Genomic DNA, 22,910 nt, shown 5'->3' on the forward strand with positions numbered 1-22,910 from the left:
AACGGGAATGGGAACGGGAACGGGAATGGGAATGGGAATGGGAACAGGAATGGGAATGGGAACGGGAACGGGAATGGGAACGGGAACGGGAACGGGAACGGGAACGGGAATGGGAATGGGAACAGGAATGGGAATGGGAACGGGAACGGGAACGGGAACGGGAATGGGAATGGGATAGGATAGGGATAGGGATGGGGATGGGATTGGAATGGGAATGGGAACGGGACAAGGATGGGATTGGGAATGGGAACGGGACAGGGATGGCATCGGGATCAGGATCAGGGATGGCATTGGGATCAGGATCGGGAATGGGACCGGGATGGGAATGGGAACGGGGTTGGATTGGGATGGGAGCAGGATTAAGATCGGGAAGGGGATAGGGATGGGAACGGGACGGGGATAGAACGGGATCAGGATGGGAGCAGGATGGGGACCAGGATCTGGAATGGGAACGGGATTGGGATGTGGAAGGGGACCGTGATAAGAAAGAGATCGGGATGGGATCTGTGATTCCATGATCCTGTTGGGCCCCTTCCCACTCAGGATATTCCATGATTCCCAGGGCTCCAGGAGGAGGCTGGAGGCCCCGCTGGGATGGGCGCTGCGAGGGTCACTGGTGACACTGGGGGAAAGCCCTGTTCCCACAGGGGTTGGGCTGGGAACTGGGGGATGTCACCAGAACCCCAGCGAGGGACACCACGGCCACCCCAGAGCGCCCTCGGAGGTGCCCGATGGAACTCTGTGATTCCCAAGACTCCTTCCAGTGGCTGTGAGCCACTGGGATCTTGGGATGGTCTGGGACAGGTGCTGCCCCAGGGATCCTCTGCTGTTCCACACCACACGCCCGGGGACAAAAAGGCTCCTGGAGAGCTCAGCCCCGCAAGTGGCAGCAGCATCCATTGTAAATCCTGTGGGAGAAGGGGTGGGAAACTCTCCTGAGACACCACAGAGCTCGTCCTGCAGTGCACACACCAAGAGCAAAGCCATCTCAGGAGAAACAGCAAGGACTGGGCAGGAATTTGGGATGTGTCTGATCCTGACCCAGAGCTGTGGAGAGCTCCCGGCCTCTCCTCATCAGCCACGAGCTGCTGGAAGAGCCGGTGAGGGCGAGGGGAGCTCCCTGCTCACAATCCCAGCAGTGCCAGGGCCTTTTCCACACTCCACCCCTGACCTTGTGGGAATATCTGCGGGGAAGGGTTCAGTTTCCAAAGCAGAAACTTTTTTTTATGAGGCCAAGATGTTTCCATTCTATTTGAGCTGCTCGCCCGCAGCGATGTTCCCGTACACACGTTTGACTTCCCACGTCATCTACTCCAGGCTCCCCAGGGACAGGATTCAGGAAGACAAAAAACCCCAATCCTTACAAAATATCCCCAAAGTGAAAAGTGCTCCTTACAGGCTTGCCATGAATGGCAGTGCTTTAAAATTAGGGACAGGAAATGCAGAAATTGTGGAGTCTGTACAGTGTTTGACCAGATTGAAGTACGTATTTAAATGTTCATCTCTCTTACATCCCAAAATAGAATCAAAGATGATTTATCACAGCTGTTGCAGCAGAATCTGAGGACATTTCCTTGCCCTTTGCCCTCAGGATCAGAACAACTTGGTGCTGAGTAGAATTACGGGGCTAAAATCATGGTTTTGTCCCCGAATGTCTTCAGAGGTCACTGCTGGAGCACAGAGATGCACTTTTGATTCATTTAAACTCAGCAAGGTGGAATTCAGAGCACACAGAGCACACCACACTCATTTCTGGTCCTTTCTTATCTCCTCCTCTTTTGCCTTTCCCAGCTTGGAGGAATTCAGTTACTGGGAGCAGGAAGGTGGTTCAAAGACAATTTTTGTTGAGTGCAGTGTGAGAAGTGACCTTTGGGCTCCGAGTTTGCAATAAAGAGGGGCAGAGAGAGCTGCAGGGATCAATTCTTGTTGGCTGGAGTCAATTCAGGGGTGTGTGCATGAGCCACCAGCCACAGGTTTGGTCTCAGCATCTGCCACAGCCCCTGGCATCTCCCCACAGCCACATTTCCCATTTCTGCTCTGAAAAAAACCCTGTTTCTCCTTCCACATCCCCCTAACATCGATATATTCTATGAAAGATGTGCCAGAGGCAAATGGAATGGTTACAAATGGACTTCTTGAGGAAAAATTTCTGCCAGAGCTAGACAGAAGGACAAACATTTTCCCTGGGGTGTTAGCAAGGTCTCTCTGGCTCTGCTCATCTCTTACTCCTTTTGTACAATGCATGAGGAATAACTACAACCAGTTTTCAAGCATTCTGACATCCTCCTGTGACAGGCACTGTGGTCATGGCAAATATTTTTATTTTTAGCAAGCTTCGTCTCCGAAGATGTGTAGGAGGGCCAACAACAATATAAATAGAAAATCATCTAAAAAACAGATCCAAAAGCAACACAGAGCAGTAAATAAATCTGTAAAAAATTTGGTGTGGAAATAACAATCTCTGTGCGCCGTGCAAAGGCACAGATCTTTGCATGAGCAACCCAAGGGTTGGTAAAGTGAAACCTCCAGAACCAGTCAAATGTTCCCAAAGCCGCTCTCAGTTTTGCAAACATTCCCCCTCTAATTCAAGCTCTTGTTTTTCCAAGAGAATCTGAATTTTAAACATGGGTTTCTTAGCTAAATATAAGCCCATTGTGCACAAACAATGAGTATCTCCTTTAAAAACAATTGTTATTCCACATGTCAAGGCTTATACAGTCTCAAAGAGGGTGAATCCTTCTGCGTGGCTTCGCTCTGTGAAAAGGCTGCTCTGGCAATCTAGAACATCAGACAAGGTTTGAAAACCTCTGGGTTTGATTCTGTATTTTACTTGAATCCTTTCAGGATTAAAGCCTCAGAGTTGAGAGGAGGGAGGAGCTAGAGAGCAGATTGAGAACTTTGGGAGAATGCATTGCTTTTTTTTATTTGTACTAAAATCCCTTCTCTCTGCACAGAGATTCCTGCTCTGCTTGTGGTGGAAGGAACTTTGGGGAGAAGCACAAGAAGCTTGGGCTGGTGCAGAAGAAATTCATGTTGAACCATATTAGCAAAGGAACTCGAACTCCACTGGTCTGCTTCCAGCACGCAGCCTAAAACTGCTTTCACATTTGTTTTAAGCAACCAGAAGCCCTCAGAGCTGCCAAAAGCAGCAGTTGAACATTTCCTCCAGCACTGCTGTCTCATTCCTGCCCCCACACATCCCCTCTCCTGTGTCAGCAGCAGATCCAGCCCTGCAAGCCCATGGAAAAGCTTCCCCACCCCTCCTCACCCAGCAGCTGCTCCGTGCCCGTGCCTGGGACTCCTGATTTGAGAGTGCCACATCCAAGCTCAGCATCATTTGAGTACAGTTTGCATTCTTTTGGTCTGCCTCGCGTTCATCCACACCAAAGCTCGCCCTCCACCTGCCTCTGGCTCCCTTTTGTGTTCCTCAGCACCACATTTGGTTACCCAAAATGAATTTTTATTATATTTTTTTTTTTTCTTTTCAGTTGAGTGTGCCTCCCTCTTGGAACAAGCCAGCAGAGCTGTTTTCTTCTAGGAATGTCTTTGCTCAGATAGAATATTCTTCATGCTCTGTCTGAGCTTATCTGGCTTTTTTTTTCCCTGGGCTGGAGCTCTTCTGGCCACCTAGAAGCTGACAGATCTATGACTGGTTTTGGAGGAGGACTATTGTGATGAATGTTTTTATATTACTCACTAACATATGCTTTTAATAGCAAATGGTAACAAAGGCTCCAGCACTCAGAGAGGCAGACAGTGACTTACTGCTGCTAACTAATCCCAAATTTATCACTGTCCAGCTCCATAACACATTTCAAAGTGCTGATCTATTAATTGACCACAAGATTTTGAGCTTTTTTTTTTTTTAATATTCCTCACCCTCTCATTTTACCTCTTCTTACAAAACCTGTGGGAGATTAAAGCACCCTGGTAATGAAATTTCCTGGATTTTTTTTGTTTGTTTTGTTTTGGTTTGGTTTTTTTTTGAGTGTTTGGGGTTTTGCAAAAATCTGGAAGCAAATTGACACTGGATGATTTGCAAACCATTCTCACAGGAGCCATATCCCAAAAGACACGAGATCCAGCAGGTCTCTCCCAGTTCCTTGAGCTGCATCAGCCTCCAGACATTTTTTCCTCCTCTTCATCAGCTGCCAGGATGGTCAAAGGAATAAATCTGGGGGAGCTTGCAGAGCCTCATCACAAACACTGCTGCACAACGAGGTTTTAGAGGGGAAATAGAACCTTGGAAAAGCCACATGTCTATAAATCTTGGGATTCTTGTGCTGATTTCACTGCACTGCTGTGTCCCAAAGCTGGATATTCCTCAGAGCAGTTCACACTCAGCACACACTGGTGTGGAAGCTGGGATTGGTGCTTTGGGAAGGGGTCCAGGTGCTTTTGGGAGTGATCTGGAATTCTGAGCTGATTTCCCATGTCCTGGGAGCCCAGCCTGGCTCTGGGCAGGGCTCAGGTGTGTGCTGAGGGTCACAGCAGGGCTGGCAGAGCAGCTGGGCACAGCTTGGTGGCTGCAGCCTCTCCAGAGTGAGCCAAACCCACCTCGTTCCTGCAGAAAAAAAAACTCTCCATGAGCTCTGGGGGGATTATCTTGCTCTCCATTCCCATCCACATCTCCCACACAGCCTGACAGAATCCCTATCCCAGCCTTGCCTCTGCTCCCTTCCCAGAAGTTTTCCAAAGATGAATGCTCCAACTGCGTTATTTTTTTTAGTTTAATTTACATCTGTTTCATATTATTTGCAGTTCTGCTTTATCTGGGTCACTCCCTCCACAGTGTTCTTCCCTCCCTGTTATCCCAGGGAGCTGATTGTAGCCAGTGTTCAGCTCCAGGCTGTCATCCCACAGACCCTGCCAGCTGTCCTAAAACCCCACGGAGTTTTCCTAGAGATGCCGTTCTCTCTTCCTTTCCCTCTGAAAGACACCCGGTCCTTCCTCAGCTTCCCAGCTCTGTCACCAGCCCGAAATTCCCTTCCCCGTGTTTGGAGTGTCCCACCCCGATGCTGCCTTTGAGGCTCACATCACACGGATCAAATGTATCCCGGAGGATTCCAGCTGGGATTTTGGAATATCCGACAGCTGCCTGAAAGCTCCGAGCGGGGAGGGGGATGGAAAGGTGTTTGTTCTCCCGAAGAGCAGGGTGCCAGCAGCACACAATGGCCCAGGGAGAACAAGGGAGCGAGGAGCTGGGGCCGTGGAGAAGGAGAAGGAATGGACAGGCAGAACCGGATTATTCAAATCGGAATTAGAGCCGAGCATGGGGGTGAATGTAGGGCGCTGAAAGCTCTCCCGTGACGGCTGTAAACCCCCAAATGAGGTTTTTTTAGCACATAAAGCAGCCGTGGGGAGGGATGGGGATGCTCGGTGCCCGGCTGCAGGAATGTCCCGCTGCCCTCGTGATTGGCTGCGGGATGCTGGAGTCAGCTTTCACGGGGGCTGATCAAAACTTCCCTTCGGCTCTCCAAAGTCGCTGTCTGAGCAGAGGAATCGGCTGGAGGAGGCCGGGCGCTCTCGCATTCCTCGGGAAAACGTCTTCAGTGGGATGAGAGAGCTTCTCGCTGCGAGGAAAGGCAGCCGGGAGCAGGCGCCGGGGAGCCGCGCTGCTGCTTTTCCCCCGCAGATCGGCTCGGATCCCTCCTGGCATGCTCCTCATCCCTGAGGATACCATGTCTCAGTATTCCACCAACTTCCTGCTGCTGCCCATCCCGGAGTACCCCGCGCTGGACTGTGCGCCCAACAAAATCATCAAACTGGTGGTGCTGGGCGGCAGCAGCGTGGGCAAGACAGGTAAGTCACAGGTGTGTGCCCTGCTTTTCCTTCTCTGCCCAGACACAGCCAAAACTGGGAAATTTCCATCTTAACCGTTTCATTTTCCTTTCATTTTTATTCTTTTTCTTTTTAAGAAAAGGCACAGGAGATTTTTTTGTGAGTCAGATTTGCTGTAAGTGCGTGAGAAGCCAACGTGAGCCAGCAGCGAGTTTTTGTACTCACGAGCGCTTCTACCTGGTCTGAAGTGTCTTCTCATAAAACCATCTTTACAGCTTTAAATCAGGTCTGGTTTAAAATACAAACAAAATCCCACCAGGGCTGGATCCCCTCACAGTATTAAACCACAATATGATAATGTGGGATTCAGTGCTAAATTTCCTTGTGTTGAAAATGCTCCATGAGCTCTGACTCTTTTTTCACTGGAATAAATTTCCACGCCCCAAAAGTTGGCTTCTTTCCTCCTGCTGCAAAGGTTTTATGCTCTGCTGACAAATCACAGCCTACAAGATGTGCCTTTATTATTCTCCAAAGGAGAGGGGAAGTAAAGAGGGTAAAGAGAGCATTGGTGTATTTGAATATCTGGTCTGTGATTTTAGGAATTATTAAAAGCAAATTGATTTATTACATCTGTGGTTCCATGGGATTCAGCAAAATGATTGTTTTGGCTTTGAAGCAGCCACATCTTCATATTATTTTTGAATAGTTTGCTGAAGACAGCTGCACAGGCAATTTCATCTAAGGGTGCTAAAGGATGACCCAGTATCACTGTGGGAAAAATTATTGCTTGAAATTAAATCTATTTTAAAATAATGTTGCTTGCAGAATAAGATATTTCATTTAATTCTTAATTAAATGGTTTTGCAAGTTACTAGGAATAAATACTACTGAGATCAAAGCACCAGGGGAATATAAATTACTGTTGCCACGATGGGATTTAAATGTTTTATGCAGAAAAAGGAAAATGTTCTTATCAAGGAGTTGAAGAAAGCAGCTCAGGTTAAGGTGAATAAGAAGGCCCAGGGTGCTCCAGCATGACCCAAGAGTGCAGAGCACATGGAGTTTGTTTGCTGGCTGTGATTAGATATCACTAATGGCTTTTGTGAGGGGTTTTAAGGCTGGAAAGAACCATTCTATCCATCAGCCTCACTTCTTGCCTGACATAAAATGCTTAAATTTGGATTAGCTGCGGTCTACTGGCTTGTAACTCTTCTCCTAAATTATTTCAGGGCAGAGGAGAGATTGTTTGATTTTGTGTTCATAGTGGAACAACCTCCCTGCCACCCCGAATCTCAGGGCTCACTTCCAACACAAGCTGTGAAAAACTCTGTATTAGGAGCCCCAGATCTTTGTGAGTGTCGAGAGCAGCACTTGCAGAATAACGTGTGAGCAATGCAGAGATGAACTGGGTTTCACTTGAGGCTCCTCCTGCAGGAAGATGTTCCACCAGTTGTGCCCAGATGGATCTGGGTTCTCGTTAAGGACCCATCTTTTTGTCGTTGTTTTGCAGCCCTGGTCGTGCGCTTTCTCACAAAGAGATTTATTGGGGACTACGAAGCCAACACTGGTGAGTTCTGCTCTCCCCAGCAGCACTGCAGAGAGCTGGAAAAGAAATCCACTCTTTTGTGACTGGTGCACATTACAGGGAAGCCAAGTGGTGTTAGATGTCCATAAGGTGCATATTTTCAGTTAATAGCCTGGAGCTATGAAAGCAATAAATCAAAGGCTCATTATTTATGATCCTTTCAGCTGGTTTTTTTTTTCCCCCAAGTTGATGGAAGAGGATCAGAGTAAAAGCTTTGTTTGGGGACATACCTATACTGAAACACAGGCTCAAGGAACAATCTACACATCAACTAAAGCACGGGAACCCAGTGCTGCTCCCCCTGCAACCCCAGGGAAGGCAGAGGAATTCTGAGGGGTGTAAAAGGCAGTTCAGAACTTTTTCTGTGCATTCCCTTTATTTCAGGGGCTATTATAACCTGGGAGACTTTGAAATTGAAGCCTTTTCTCTGTAAAACAAGCAAAGCAACCATTCATTTCTTGTTTAATCCAGAGGGTGTGTTCATGTGAACTGTTCCAGGGAAACACTGACTGATTTGGCCGGTGTTGTTCATGGATCCATGTACCCCACGCTCACCCCTACTCACAGTTTTGGGGTGAAAGGTGGGCAGAATTCAGGAAATGCTTCACTTTGGAGATGCTTGCTGAGCTCAGGATGAGGAGGGAGCAGCACAGGACACCTTTGATCTGAGGAAATGCAATCTGAAAGCTCCTCCCTGCAGCTCCCCCTCACTGACCCCGAGTAACCCTGATGCTTGGCTGCACTTTTGCTCCTTCTCTCCTGTCACCTCTTCTCTGGGAGGTTGTACATCAAGTGAGACCTGGGAGCTGTGCAGTGATTGCTGCCAGAGCCAGTGCTGGGAGCCACATGCTTTTCCCATTAAGCTCCCAGGGCCACGCTGCAGGAGAAGTGAATATTCCAGCAAGAAGGAACAGGTGGCAGTGCCCTTGGGATCACTCAGCCGTGCTTCTCCTTCATCAGCAGGCAGAGCAGGAGCAGTGCCTGGCAGCTCTTTGTTCTGCAGGGCATCATGGAATGGGAACAAGGGGTTGTTTGGTCTTGGTTCAGGGCTGCAGTGTCTTCTCATAAAACCATTTTTACAGCTTTAAATCAGGTCTGGTTTAAAATACAAACAAAATCCCACCAGGGCTGGATCCCCTCACAGTATTAAACCACAATATGATAATGTGGGATTCAGTGCTAAATTTCCTTGTGTTGAAAATGCTCCATGAGCTCAGACTCTTTTTCACTGGAATAAAATCACTTGTTTCCTCGAAACAAAGCTGATTTTCAGAAGTGAGGGCATTACTGTCACTAGCTGGGCTCCCTGCTAATCTGAATTCCTTACTCCAGTGGGTGGATTTCTCCACGTTTGACATTGTTCTGGAGGCAGCAGTGTCAATTGTACTGGGCCAGGACAGAAGGGCTTTACACAACAGCTGTGGATTACCATTTCTTCACACCCCCACGTGACTTGTCTTAAGTTCTAAAGAAAAATGATGATGACATCAACCTCTGAAGCTGTCCTTGTCACAACCACAGAGAATTCATAAAATCAGGACTTAAATTTTCATCGTCACTTAGCTGCAGTAACAAAATAAAGTTCAAGCCCAGTGGTTAGATCGGAGCTAGATCAGGCCTAGGTGAGTAGAACTGGCATTTGGCTGTGAATATGTGTCCTCCAGGTTAACCAAAGCCAGGTTTAAACTGTCCAGTCTTTGGGGATTTCAACCAAACTCTGCTAAAATCACACAAATCCCAAAGAGCACCTGGGGGATTTGTGTTACAGTCACTCACTCTGTGTCCAAAACCAGAGTGCTTTCCTTTTTTAAAGGCAAGCAGCAGGAAAACTCACTCCTTTCACTGACCACACCTGGATGTCTTTGTGATTACAAAAAGTGAACTGCACTTATATTTAAAGTTAACAGTAGGGACTGAAAACCTGAATGGGATTTATGTGCTCACTTTGAGTATGTGACTCAAGCCCAGGTGGCCCTTTCACAGCCCCACTCTGCTGAGCAAACAGCCACACTTTTATACAGGCAGCCCCACATCCTAAACCTCAAAACTCTGCATTTCAGCAGCCCCATTTTACCTTTCCTTTCTAATTTTGGTTCCCTGGTACAGCCCCTGACTAACAATCTTCCTTCTCCCCCAGGTGCTTTGTACTCCAGGAAGTTCACCATAGATGGGGAGCAGATCTCTCTGCAGGTGCAGGATACTCCCTTTGTCTCACTGGAGGTAAAACAACTGCTCTGTGCTTTTCAACACACTTCTGTCTTGTGTTTGTTGCCAGCACTTCCATCTGCAATTAACTCTGCTTAGCAGCAGGAGAATATCTGGGCTCAAACTCAAGGCTAATCAAGATACCTTAAACTCCACCAAAATGAGCTCTTGAAGGTGTTAAATCAGGCTCCTTCAGGAATAAGTCAAAATTAAAACAATTTTCTTTCCAACACTTTACTAAACAGCAGTAAAATCACAATCTGGTTCCCTCCTGCCAACAGCTTGATTGTTTTATTTTCTGCCAAGTGGTTTCTGTCCCTGTGTGGCAGAAAATTCACCTGCCCAGAGGCCCAGCTGGCTCAGTTTGGACCTTCCTCCACACCCAAAGTCTCCCAGATTTAGAGAAGTGTTTCTTTCCAAGGGGCCAGGCTTCACAGCATTGCCATTTCCAGCTATGGTGCTTTGCCCTTCTTGCCTTACTCTGGTTTTAAATGTAATTAATTCCCTGTTATTAAGGTGTTAGCATTTATCACACTCCTTTTCCTATCAGTGTTTTAGATAGTCTGACTTGGTGATATTAAGGATCTTTCCCAATCTTAATGAATCTATAATTCTATTATGATTGGGGATTTCAACCAAACTCTGCTAAAATCACACAAACCCCAAAGAGCACCTGGGGGATTTGTGTTACAGTCACACACTCTGTGGCCAAAAACTGGAGTTCTTTAAAGACCTTTTCCAATCTTAGTGATTTGATTATTCTATAATAGTCTAGATTTAATAAATTAAATTAACAAATTAAATAAATAAATAAATAAATAAATAAAATAATTTGAATATTGATTATGCTATTATATTCTAGATTTTATATTCTACAAGGAACCTCTTTCTAGAAATGTTTTTCCAAGCAGGATTTATGCTCCCTTCACATGCAGAACAAGAGGATGAAAATAGTGTCAAAGCAACAGGAAACGTAGTGAAATTTGGGGTTACATGAACGGTGGAAATCTCATGATTAACAATTCCTACAGAACAGCAGAGATTTCATGATAAAATCAGGAATTCTCATTGCACCACCAAGCTTAAACTTCAAGGTGTGGCCTTAACCTCAGTCCAAACTTAGATTTGGCCAATATATTTTGGGAAGGGAACATCACCTTCTCTCCTCGTGTGTCAGGCTGCCCTGGCCAGCTCTGCACCCCTTGTTTTACCTGTACAGACCCACATGTACACCTCTGTGCCATGGAGCTCTTCCATCCTCAATTTACAGAATGGGACAAGCAAAGCTCCCATTTCCAGCTTCTCTGACTGGAAGTGGATTGAAGGGGAAATCTTTGGTGAAATCCCACTCTCTGCTGGGCTGGGGGGCACAGGGCAGGAGCCTCATTTGCTCTGGACACTCAGCAGCAAATAAAAGCTGCAGTGGAAGCTCTCCAAATACTCAAGTGGGATTTACCAGCACAAAGGTCTTTGCCAGCTTGTCCTGCAGAGAGGAGCTGTGGGAGTGATTTGGCACCACTGGGGTTGCCTGATAAACACTTAACAAAGGGAATCCCCCCTTTCTCTGCTGTCCCATTGAGAAAGGAGGGGCTGGAATCGTTTAACTCACATTTCCAGACCACATAGATGCAATTTTCCTGTTTAAATTGATGCTGTGTCCTACAGGCCAGTGACTCCAGAGCTGCACAAAATTTAGTCAAGCCAACAGCTGAGGTTTCTTAGTCAGAAATGATTTTAAATAAGTTAAAAAGTTTAATTTTCTTTGTCCCAGTCCAAGGTCTGTTCCAAAATCTCCCACAGGCACCCTTATCTCACTCTGTGTCTGTTTGCTTCGAATGATGTGTCTGCAATAATTGAAGGGACTGTGTCAGAACAGTTTAACACTGAGAAAAAGTCAGATTTTTTATAAAAATCCTTAAGGAAGAGAGCTTCCTGCACTCTGCAGGCTGAATACAGTGTTTCAGGAGGAAATCATGTGGAAACCCTGGGGATTCAAGCCCCTAGAAATGTGCAAGTGTAAGAGGGAAACAGAAGCAGATGAGTGGTTTTGTTGGGCGATTCATGGCTGCTTGGCCTATACACTCCAAAGGCCTGTGTGTTTCAAAATTCATTCTGGAGCGGAGATTTCCATTTAAAAAGTAGCCCATTAGCCTTTGATTTCCTGAATAAAGCATTCCATTTGGGATTATCCATCCATCCATCTGGGTGGGCCTAGCTGGAGTGAGGGAGTTTCTGCTCTTAGGCCTCCCTGAACGTGCACCTTCCCCAAACCCATTCTCAAAGCTTGCCAGTGCAATTAGGGTTTTTTGGTTTTGTTTTGTTCAGGTTTTTTGTGCCACAAAAGGGTTTTGCTGATGAAAAGAGGCTTCCAGGACATGGAGAGTGGCTAATTATCCCCAGACTGGCTACAGCCCAGATGCCAACAGTGCAAATTGCCCTTCTTCCCACAGTCTGCCCTGGCCTGGCTGGAGCTCACTCTCATTAACCTTTCCAACAAGGCTGCTGGGGAGGATCCTCTTCATCATTCTATTTTGGGGTTTGGGGAGCAGTGATAAGAGCGTTTGATAACCAGTTTCACTGCTCAGAGGATTTAGCTGTGAGCTGGCAAGGGCAAAGAACCTCAAGGCGTTACGAGCCAGTGCCTCCGTGGGCAATAATTAAATATTTACAAAGGGCACTTGGCTGGCAGAACTCCTGAGGAAAGTTTTTAGCCTAATTTATACTCTGACCCTTCAGAAATTCTGCTTCCTCCTCACAGAAGAGCTTGTCCATAGTTCTTTTACTGTCTGGTCTACCAGAGGAAAACAGATCCATTTTACTCATTCTTTTCCATCTCTGCTCTCTGAAGTTAGGCTTTATAATTCATATTTAGGCCTAAATAAAAGTGGTCTGTTTAGGGAAAATGTTCAGCACTAAATTCTGTTAGAATTAATGTGAATGGCAGATATGTATTATGTAGATTAATAGATAATGGAACACATTTTCTATTAGTCCTACAGAAGCCGATGAAAATTTCTTGGGTAGAATTTAACAACAATAATAAAAACTTGAGCTCTGTATTTGTGATGTTAAACCCCTCTTAAAACACAAAATTTCTACCAGCTTCATGAAGAGCCGTACACAGAATATGCTTGTTGGATATAAAAATAATTGCAACGTTGCAGAAATGTAATAATTGACAGAAATGTAATAATTGACAGAAATGTAATTGACAGTTCTTCCAAGGCAAGCATGGCTGCAGCAGGGATCTCCCTCTCTGGCTGGGTTATCCCAATCCCAGCAGGGATAAAAAAGAGGGGAGAATTAGCTGGAAACAGCTTCATCCTGACAAGTGACTTGATCTCTTTTCAAGCCCACAGTGTTGTATTCAGCTTTCAATTCCCACTGCTGCTGGTGGCTGGGGCTCTAGACAGGAGTGGTGATGGACTCGAGAAATGTGTGACCAGGAAAAAATGATATAAACCCATCCCTGCTCCACAAATTACCAATGAGATTTCACCTGGTTTTCAGTTCTGGTCATTGGTTCTTGGTAACAAATTTTTTTTTTTTCAAAATAACTTTGCTTCTGCCTATCTCTAGACCTGCAAGGCAGGAAAACCTGGCAGGCTTCACCAGAGTTAATGAGAGCCTCTGTCCATGGAGACAGTGAATAAAAAATTGGAAAATGCCCTAAAAGTCACATTGGGGGACAACTTTTCAGTTGTCATGGTGTGACAAACCTGATGGATTTTTAATCTTACTGTCCCCACAGTCAGGATATGAGTTTCTGGCTGGCTGGGTACAACAGAATACAGAACTTTTCAAAGCAGTATTTTGGCTTTTCTCTTCAACCACTTTGCTCTGACCCCTCTCCACTCCACATTATTGCTTTCCTGCAGTGTGGAATCAGAGAATCATGGAATCAGTGAGGCTGGAAAAGACATCCAGGACTGAGTCCAAGCCGTGACCGATCCCCACCTTGCACTGAGTGCCACATCCAGGCATTCCTCGGGATGGGCACTCCAAATCTCCCTGGCAGCGCTTTCCAATGTCCAGTCACCCTTTCCATGAAGAAATTCCTCCTGATGTCCAACCTAAACCTTCCTTGGCTCAGTTTGAGGCTCTTTCCTCTTGTCCTGACCCTGGGAGCAGAGCCTGGGCCTCACTTGGCTACCTCCTCCTTTCAGGGGGCTGGAGGGAGTGACCAGGTCCCCCCTGAATCTCCTTTTCCCCAGGCTGCCCACCCGGCACAGCATCTCCAACACTGGGAATTTCCCTGGCACATCCAGAGCGCTTTCTGGGAGTTCATGAACAAACAGGCCCCTGTTCAAACCGAGCTCTGTCTGGGGCCGTTTCCTGACGTGCAAATTGTTTTGCAGGACGACACGGACAGCATCTGCTGCCAGGAGCAGATAAACCGCTCGATCTACTGGGCCGACGGCTTCGTGTTCGTGTATTCCATCACGGACTACGAGAGCTTCCGCCTGCTGCGGCCGCTGCACCAGCACATCCGCAGGATCCACCCCAACGCCAACATCCCCCTGCTGCTCATGGCCAACAAGGGCGACCTGCTGAGGGCCAGGCAGGTGTCCTCCAAGGAAGGGCTGCAGCTGGCCACGGAGCTGGGCGGGACGTACTGCGAGGTGTCGGCGCGGGAGAACTGCGAGGGCGTGCGCGAGGCTTTCCAGCAGCTGTGCCAGGAGCTCAGCAGGAGCAGCAGCAGCTGCAACGGGGAGAAGAGGAGAGGTCTCCACCTTGTCCGGCCCAAGTCGCCCAACATGCAGGACTTGAAGAGGCGTTTGAAGCAGGCTCTGACTTCCAAAGGCAAATCTGCCACCACGCTCTGATGAGGCCGCCCAGGAATTGTGTTCCAGAGCCCTGGATATAAAAAAGGCAACAAGCTGGGGAAAAGGGGGATCAATTCAGCCCATCAGGTTGTGTGAGAGGCTCTTTCATTTGGTCTTCACGTCTTTCTCAAAAGGCCCCTGCTCGTTCAGCAAAGGAACTCGCAGAATTTGCTCTCTGGGGCGGGGATTTCGAAACCGTGGTTTAAAAAAAGAGATCGTTCCAAATTATTTCTTTCTTTTATATTCTTTTTTTCCTTTTTCTTTTTTTTTGGAAAGGGGTGCAGTCGAATATCTTGGTGTTAAAAAGTGGGTTTTGTTAATGAGAATTGTGAAATCTTACTTTTAAGAGATGTGACTTCCCTTGGGAATGGTTGTGTTCCCAAACACAGGCAGTGAACTACAGCAGGACATGAGGAGAGCGATGGGAGCAAGAAAAATGGACCAGATCTGCTTCATTGCAAGACTGGGAAATAAATTAATTAATTCATTTACATGAAGAGCATAAATAGTGAAAAGTATTCATTCAAAGAAAGAGTTCTGAGCAGTGGGGAGAGATTTGTTCATATGCAAACTTTAAGCCTTACAGTGTCTCTTTAAAGGGAGATTTTTTTAAAAAATAAATCACTATTTTTACAGATTATTGTTGTTTAAAAGCACAGTGACTGCTTCTGAAAGTGATTATTTGGTTAAAATACAAACTTGTGGAAGCATTTTGCAGTCCATTTCTCCATGGCATTTCTCATTTTTCTGAAGGTTTCCTACATTGGGAAAAGGGAAAAATAGATCAGAGTGGTTTAAAACCTGCCAAAAAATGGACTGCACTTATGAAGAGCAAGGAGGTCACTTAAAACTCATAATTTTTTTTTCCTAAACCAGTTAGACTTCAAGTTCAAAATGCTTTTAAAGAAACAAAGCCTTCACACGAAGCACATTTACATTGTTACATTGTTTGGGATTTGTTTTTAAGAAGAAAAGTTTTTTATGGTGCCTGAAATTTTTGGCTTTGGGAATTCATTATTTTGTTGTTTGAGTTCAACCCAGGCTTCCCTGAAGAGCTCCCAGAGCATCCTAGCCTGTCAGGACATATCCCAGTGGCAGCGTCTGGTTGTGCCTCAGCACGTCCCAGGATTTGGGGCTGTATCCCATAAAGTGATTTATGGAACCAATAACGACAGCACGGAGCTCCCAGCGCTCTGCTCTCAGTGAGGGTGGGCTTGGACCGTGTCAAATCCATGATGCACCAACCTCTTCTTCAAGCAGGGCAGATGAGCAATTCAGGGACCATGAAAGGAAGTCAAGCTCAGTGATTTATACTCAGGGACACTGGAGGGAAACCCGACTTTGATGGATATGGAAAAACACTCCCAGCTGCAGTTTCGCCTGAGCTAAATCAACCTTTTCCTCATTAGGAGTGGCAAAAATGGAGTCTGATGAGTATTTGTATGGCTCAGGGCTTTAAAGTGTACTTTGAATTTTTCATTTGCCTATATTAGACAGCTCTAGCCATGATTTTATCACCTGGATTTGCCTTATCTCCAGCTCACTTTCTGTTTTATTTATTGTTTTCCACAGCTGCTCATCTGAGAATGTCTTGTGTTCTGATTCATTTAAGTCTTTCATTCCCACGAATTACCTGCACCTGTTTTTACATTCAGTTTCAAGTGGGATTAGGAGGGGAAAAGTTGCATCATCCAGAAAGGGACTCAAATGATATCAGGGAATTTTTACTTTGGCTTATGCTTAATTAACAATTTGTTGTTTGAGCAGTGTCGTTAATCATCCCGGGCACTTTGGTATTTATGGCAGAGAATTTCAACGTTTTAAATTAATAATAGCACAGCTCAAATATTGAATGTGAAGATTCAATAGCTCAAATATTGAATCTAGAGATTCAATGGCTCAAATATTGAGTCTCAAGGTTCAATAACATGGAATAGAGCAGTTTGCAAGACACACAGAAACTGAAGTATTTTTGTATTGGAAAAATGATCACCAGTTTTGAATAGCAATTAACAATTTTGCCACTCCAGTACTGTATAACAAGGGCTAAATTTGCTGCAGACAATTTGCTGACATTGGTTTTCATGAAAGCCTAAGAGAATTTGTGCTCCAGCTTGGTAGATTTGTTTGCAACTTCCTTCAGCTCAAATCCTTTCTGATTTGGGAAGAAATGTTGCCAAAATTCAGTGTTTTAGTTTTGTTAGTGATTAATGAAAACATGCAAGGTCTTCCCTGAGCAGTGAATAAAATGGCTCCTTTATGTGTCACATATTTAAATATTCATTATTTACACTAAAATCTATTGTTTTCCCGCCTTACAACCTAAAACACTCTGCTTTGGAAATATTCCTTATGCAAATAAGTATTCCCACATTCCTGTGGGGGGAAAAAAGGGAAATCTGCATTTTGGCTAAAACCAAAAAAAGATTGAAACATTTAAATTTTCTCTTAGGTACTAACATGTGGCAAACATTTATTCTGCTACAGAAACTTTAGCATTTCCTTTGTTCATTGACCAGGAGTACAAATACTGGTTTTAAGCCAGGACTAACCATCTACAGAAGGCAATAAAGCTCAGTATTTTTATTTGGGGTGCAGCAGTTGAGCCCCAGGACAGCTCACTGTGCCCCTGAGGCAAGGCTGAATGGCTGCACAAGAAGCAGGGAGAAAAGAATGCTATAGAATTAAGTGTCTAAAAATAATCCTGTACGAGATCAAAGTTTAGTCATGTAGAACCTGATCCTGAATTAGAAACTTCAGGCTGCCAGGGGAAAACATGTATTCTACTGGAGGTTTAAAATTAACCCTCTAGAGAGAAAGTACTGCCATAAAGTCAAGAGGAGAGAGGGAAAAAAAAATTATTTGAGAGTGTGGGGTGATTTTTGGATATCAAAGAAAATTCTCCTCTCAGTTCTATTGATTTAGTCCAGATTAACTCCCCTGGAATCAATAGCAACAGCAGTGAGCTGTAGAATTCCTTCTTTTAAATTTTTTTTTTCTCATCCCTCATCATTCTCCTGAGCATTTTAAATCTTTGTGCACCATCTGTTTTCCAAGATGGTTTTCCAGCTGGGTTTACTTGGACACAAAGCAGTTGAGTGATTTGCCCCAAGGTTACACAGCTGAGCAAGTACTCGAGAGGAACTCCAACCTTGTGTCCTTTGTAATTAATTCCCAACTCTCTACAACAACTGGAAGACCCTACACCTCCCTCAAGGGATGCACACAACACAGGGAGTTGTATTGCACAGGAATGTAATTAAAAGTTGGGAAAAGTCTCTTAAATTTCAGCTGTGCTAGGGACTGAGCAAAGTCTCAGCGACAGGTTGGCTCCTCACAATTACAGCAACACCAAGACAGGCTTGGGAGCCACTGAAGATATTTGTTAATGGTTATTCCTGTGCTCCTGTCAGCTGCATTTCTCACAGGTTTTCCACATTTTCCATGGAAATGCAGTGGGATTTGGGAGAAGGGAAAATCAGGCTCCGTTTTTTAACTTTTCCTGTGACTTGCTTATTGATCTTGGCCGGATCTCTTAATTGGAATGACTCTGCCCATAGGTCACAGATAGCTGTCACACACTTCAGCACCCACAGGAGAGAATCACCAAGGAGAAAGAAAGGAATTGCCCCCATTTGCATAGAGATAGCTGCAATATTTACATCTGAACTCACACTTTGCTTCTGCATCCCTTTAAAACTCCTGGATCTCACATTTACACCTGGAGCAGGGCATAAAACCAGAAAATTCAGATCCTGATTTCAGGGAACAGCTCAGACAGAAATATTTGTATCCTGGCTGCTCCCAGGGTTTGTGTCAGGTGTACAAATGAAGAAGAAGGAATAATTTTCTGAGACATCAAAAGAAATGTGCTCTGTACCAGAAAACAGCTGTCTAATTGTTTTCCAAGGCAAAATGGGTGGCTGCCAGCTGATTGTTACTGCTGGATTTCCCTCTGCCCACTGGCAAAGTAGATTTGGGGTCAAAATCCCACTGCTGTGCTTGCAGAGCCAGCACACGGCCCTGAGGCAGCGGAACACAATGAAACACTTGCTAATATTTCATGTTCCTGGACTCTCAGAGCTCTTCTGAGCTGTGCCTGTCTCCTCTGGGGCTCACACAGGAAAACCACGGAATTAAAGTTAAAAAAAGATATCCAGCTTCACTTTAAAAGCTCAAAAGCAGGGACAATGGGGTAGAGAAGATGATCCAATCTATCACTAATGGAGACAAAGCAAGACTCTTCCTTTGATAATTTCTGCCTGGCTCTGCCCTCCTTGCCCCTTTCCATTCATGCCTTTGTTCTCATTTAACTTAGCAAGCAAAAACTTCTGCAATTCTTCTTCCTTTGGCTTAGAAACAGACTTTTGCTGGCTAGTTTAAAATTTATTTCCAAGTATTTGAACTCCAAACACGGTTTATAACAAAATAAGAGTGTCTACTTAGTCTTTTGACCTTATTTACCTAAAACATTTTAAAGCACAGCTACAACTCTGTGCTTTGAATTCCTGCCACTTCTCCCCAAGAGCTCTCACTGGCTTAGCCCAATATTTCCTCCCCTTGTTTTGTACTTAAAATGCTGAGCTTATTAATGCAGCAGAGTTGCTTACTTACTCATTGCTTACTTAAACCTGTTTAGTTCTTAAATTTTGCTGCTCTCCTCTGAAATCCCTTTGGTTTAATCAGACAGATTCTCTTCTCTAAGCAGCTGTGCAAGTGGAAAAGGAGCTCAGAACAGCTGGTGATTTTCTGCTCTGTCAGATTTTAGCCCATTATTGAAGATTTTGGGATAAACAAGAGAGTGGAAAATGATGCAGCAAACCCACTTCTCATCTCCCTTCATCTGTAGCTGGTGCAATAATTTTATCTGTCATGAAGTGGACAAAGTTCACCCTAAATGATAATGCTTTTTCCTACAGATGGAAAAAACACCAAACATGAAGCAGAGAGCTGAGCTGATAGACTGTAAACCCTGGGATCCAATTCATTCAGGAGCTGTCACACCAATCTTCTCTTCTTTAGAAGATACATTTTTTACATTTTCCCTCTTATCCAAAAGGGTTTCAAGAGGGAGCCTCTGCATCTCATCACACAGACACTTCCCATCCCCTCCAGCAGCTCGGGGGGAAGCTGCACATTTTCCAAGGATGATGGGTGAAACTATTCATGTCTGTGCTGTTGTGAGGGATGATTGTGGAGACTGTTCCTAAGGACGTTTTTCTTCTCTCTGGGCAGTAATGCAGAGCACTCACCATCGGTAACCAGTCATTTGGAAAAGATATTAGGGGGGTTTTTGCTGAATCTGGAGACACTCTGTACCTTCTCTGCTCGTTAGAAAGCTCACCAGATAAGCAGAGGTTGGGTTTTCTCTGAGGTTGCCTTTGAACTCTCACAGAGAGTGTTGAATTATTTCACTTTTGATTGTGATCCAAGTTTCCAGAGGCCACCACTCTTTGCTGCTCTGCCTTGTATTTCTCTTCAAAAGCCAGTATTTTCCCATGCCATGATGAAAAAGCTAATTTGGAACATCACAATTCTAATGTAGCAGCCTATTCTCTTGGTTCCCTGTTTTTGATGAAGGTCATGGCTTTGCATTTGTTTGGGACCTGAACTCAAACTCATGCTCTGTCAGCAAAGGTGTTTGACCAGGCTGTCCAGAGAAGCTGTGGCTGTCCCTGGATCCCTGGAAGTGCCCAAGGCCAGATTGGACAGGGCTTGGAGCAGCCTGGGATGGTGGAAAGTGTCCCTGGCCAGGGCAGGGAGTGAGACTGGATGGGGTTTAAGGTCCTTTCCAACCCAAACCATTCCATGACTCTTTTGGTTTTGAATGAACAAGAATCTCCACTCTTTACCCAGCAGGACACAGCACACCCCAGCAGTTCTGTGACTGCCAGTAAAGAGCAGTGGGATCAGGGAATAAAAGAGAAATCCAATCTTTCAATTGCTCTCCCCTCTGCCTTTGATTTTCCATCAGGGAGACTGACCCTCCCTCAACTCTGGGAAAGGTGATAGGCTGGTGGTGCTGCTGGATATAGAGGAAGTGATGGTGGCAATTCTGCCTGGACAGTCCGTGCTCCAATCCCTCCATCTGGGAGTGCTGGAAGGGGTCAACATCTGTAGGAACCTCCCAAATGCCCAAAAAAAGGCTAATGGGATCTTTCAGCTCTCTGAGGCTGAACCAAAATGTTGTTTCTGTGAACTACACATCTGGAGATGCCTTGCTGAAAAGGAAACTCAGAATCCAGGCTGGGAGAGCTGTTAGTGCTTCCCATCCACATCTGCTTGGAGCAGTGGTGGAAGCCCCACGTCTTCATCCCCTTCCAGCCCCCGTGGTTCCATCAGGCCAATGCCAAAGTCACTTCTGCTCCTGAAGGACTTCCAGGGTGCCGCTGCTCCCGGTGCAAACACTGGAATGGAGGGTTGGGGTTGCCATTCTCCTCCACCCTTTTAGCTGCCAAGACCACCTATGAAGCCCAGAACCCAAGATACCAAATATATCTGACAAGTGTTCACCAGTGAGTGCTGGAGAGCAGGAGCTGGCTCTCAGGAGAGCCCTGATCTGCCAAAAGAGCAGCTTTTAAAGCCCGGAATACATATTTGTGTGAGGCCTGTGAAATGATACATTTTATATGTAAGTGCTGCTCCGTGGGAGTTATTTATTGGGTGGCTTTAAAGAAAGCAAGAAGTTTTGTTACTAAATCCTGACCTCTAATTATTTCAAGGCCTCATTTTATCTATTTTCGTAGCTTTAATTGTAGCCGTTTGCACTTCTGAACCTCAAACCGCTGAGTCAGAGGTTCATCTCTTCATACATTTGGAAATCCAAGTTTTCCCCACGCTGCAAATACATCTCAGCACTGGAAGAATCAAAAATCTTGAGTAGGGCTGAGAGATTGTGTTCAGTTTGCAAAGTCCAGACACTCTTGAATCCCAGTGCTGTGGCTTCGAGCCACTGGTAAGACAAGAACTGACATTTAAAAGCATCAGTGCTCCACTTACACGTGGTTTGCAAGGAGTTTGAAAGCCAAGGCATCCCAGGATGAGGGAAAAGGCTCTCAAAGGGTTAAATGCTTCCTGCCTTTAATCTAGAATCACGTAATGTGGAATGAATGTTTCAGCTCAAACTGTTTCCTCACTCTGACAGTTTCATGGTGTGAGGTCAAAGTGTGGGAGAGATGGGGAGAGGAGAGGGGGAGCGTGGAGTGGTGAGCTGCTAAATCCAGAGAGACACATCCAGAGAAATAAAAAAGATGGATTCTCCAGCAGCCTCAGCCCAGCTGGGATGGCTGTGGTGGAGCCATGGGCAAATGTGTGGGACTTTAAGGACTTCCTGCTCTGGGCTCCCTCTGCTTCTCCCTCGTGTTCCTGCTCGGCTCCGGGTTCCCACGCCACGTTGCAAAATGCACCTCGAGTTTCTCACAGTGGCTCTGCCTGGACACAAAGTGCAGCTCCAGTCCTTCCTGCACCCTGCACATGCAGGAGATGGGATTCCTCTGGGGGTACTGCTGGCTATGTTCATTTTCCCTTCCTGTGTGCATCTTTTCCTACACAGCCAGGTCTGTTCTACGAACCAAAGCGCTCCACCCAGTGCGGAAAACTTCAATTTAAAGCAGATTTTAAATGAATTTGATTTTTTTTGGACCAACCATCACTTCTTACACCAAGAGTGACCTGGTTTGATTTCATTTGCAGGCCCTCCTACAAGGATAAAACAGCCAGTCATGGCTGTCTCCTTGTCAAAATACATTTTTACAGATCAGCGCACCACATTTGTCTTTTTCCTTGTAGTTTTCACCTCCTCTGCCACGGGAAAAAGTTTTCATTTGGGGAATTACTGATTTTTTTGACCATCAATGCAAACTTCTAATCACTGATACAAGGATGGAGGGAAGAAGAAAACATAAACAATTACACAAACACTTAATTAAATGCACTACGTGCCCTCCCTCTTCAGCCAAACACAACAGTCTCCCTATTTTCACCCTGGGTTACTCAGCCCACCCCAAATCCTTGTTTTTCTTCCTTAAACACGTCTGAGCAAGGGCACCACGTGCTCCTTTGTGGGGCTGATGCTTTTGGCATGTGATGGGGTGTGACAGGAACATGGTCCTCCCCCAGGGGTCACCTCTGCAGCCCCTGGCTGTCACCCCACAATTTCTGCCCAATACACTCCTCCCAAGGAGCAAAGATAAGGACATCCCCCTCCCCAACCCATGGCAGGAACACAGAGACATTTGGTAGATCAGCCTACTGCTGAGAATAGTAAATTCTGCATCTTCCCACCGAATGATAACAAATGTCTGAAGGGAATCAGCTGACAAATCCTCTTGCTCAACACCACTCGTCCTTAAGCTGCATGAAAAAAACAAACTCCTTTCATGGCAGGAAATCCTCAGGCCAGTTTGTCACCAGGATTCAGACAGATTTAAATAACAGAGCTGCTAACAGTGGATTTTGAGTGGTGAATGATACAGCCAGAAAAGCTGGACAAGGAGCATTTCTGTGGGCTGAGA

General features: G+C 45.5%; 1 protein-coding gene across 2 annotated transcripts; it reads left to right on the forward strand.

The window, feature by feature from the left end:
• Window positions 1–5,493: 5,493 nt before the first annotated feature.
• LOC102103625 (ras-like protein family member 11A-like) lies at window positions 5,494–16,975 on the forward strand. 2 transcript variants are annotated; one of them, XM_005527391.3, is made up of 4 exons: window positions 5,494–5,802; window positions 7,292–7,348; window positions 9,504–9,586; window positions 13,930–16,975. In XM_005527391.3, exons 1-4 carry the CDS (start codon window positions 5,658–5,660, stop codon window positions 14,395–14,397), a joined length of 753 nt encoding a protein of 250 aa, XP_005527448.2. In that variant the 5' UTR covers window positions 5,494–5,657; the 3' UTR covers window positions 14,398–16,975. The 2 variants fall into 2 exon arrangements, with proteins under 2 accessions (XP_005527448.2, XP_087918754.1); XM_088062628.1 differs by lacking the exon at window positions 7,292–7,348.
• Window positions 16,976–22,910: the final 5,935 nt, after the last annotated feature.

The sequence above is a fragment of the Pseudopodoces humilis genome, chromosome 15, assembly GCF_049639895.1.
Source record: "Pseudopodoces humilis isolate 2021_Gansu_Grassland_sample_001 chromosome 15, ASM4963989v1, whole genome shotgun sequence".
Taxonomy (NCBI): Eukaryota; Metazoa; Chordata; class Aves; order Passeriformes; family Paridae; genus Pseudopodoces; species Pseudopodoces humilis.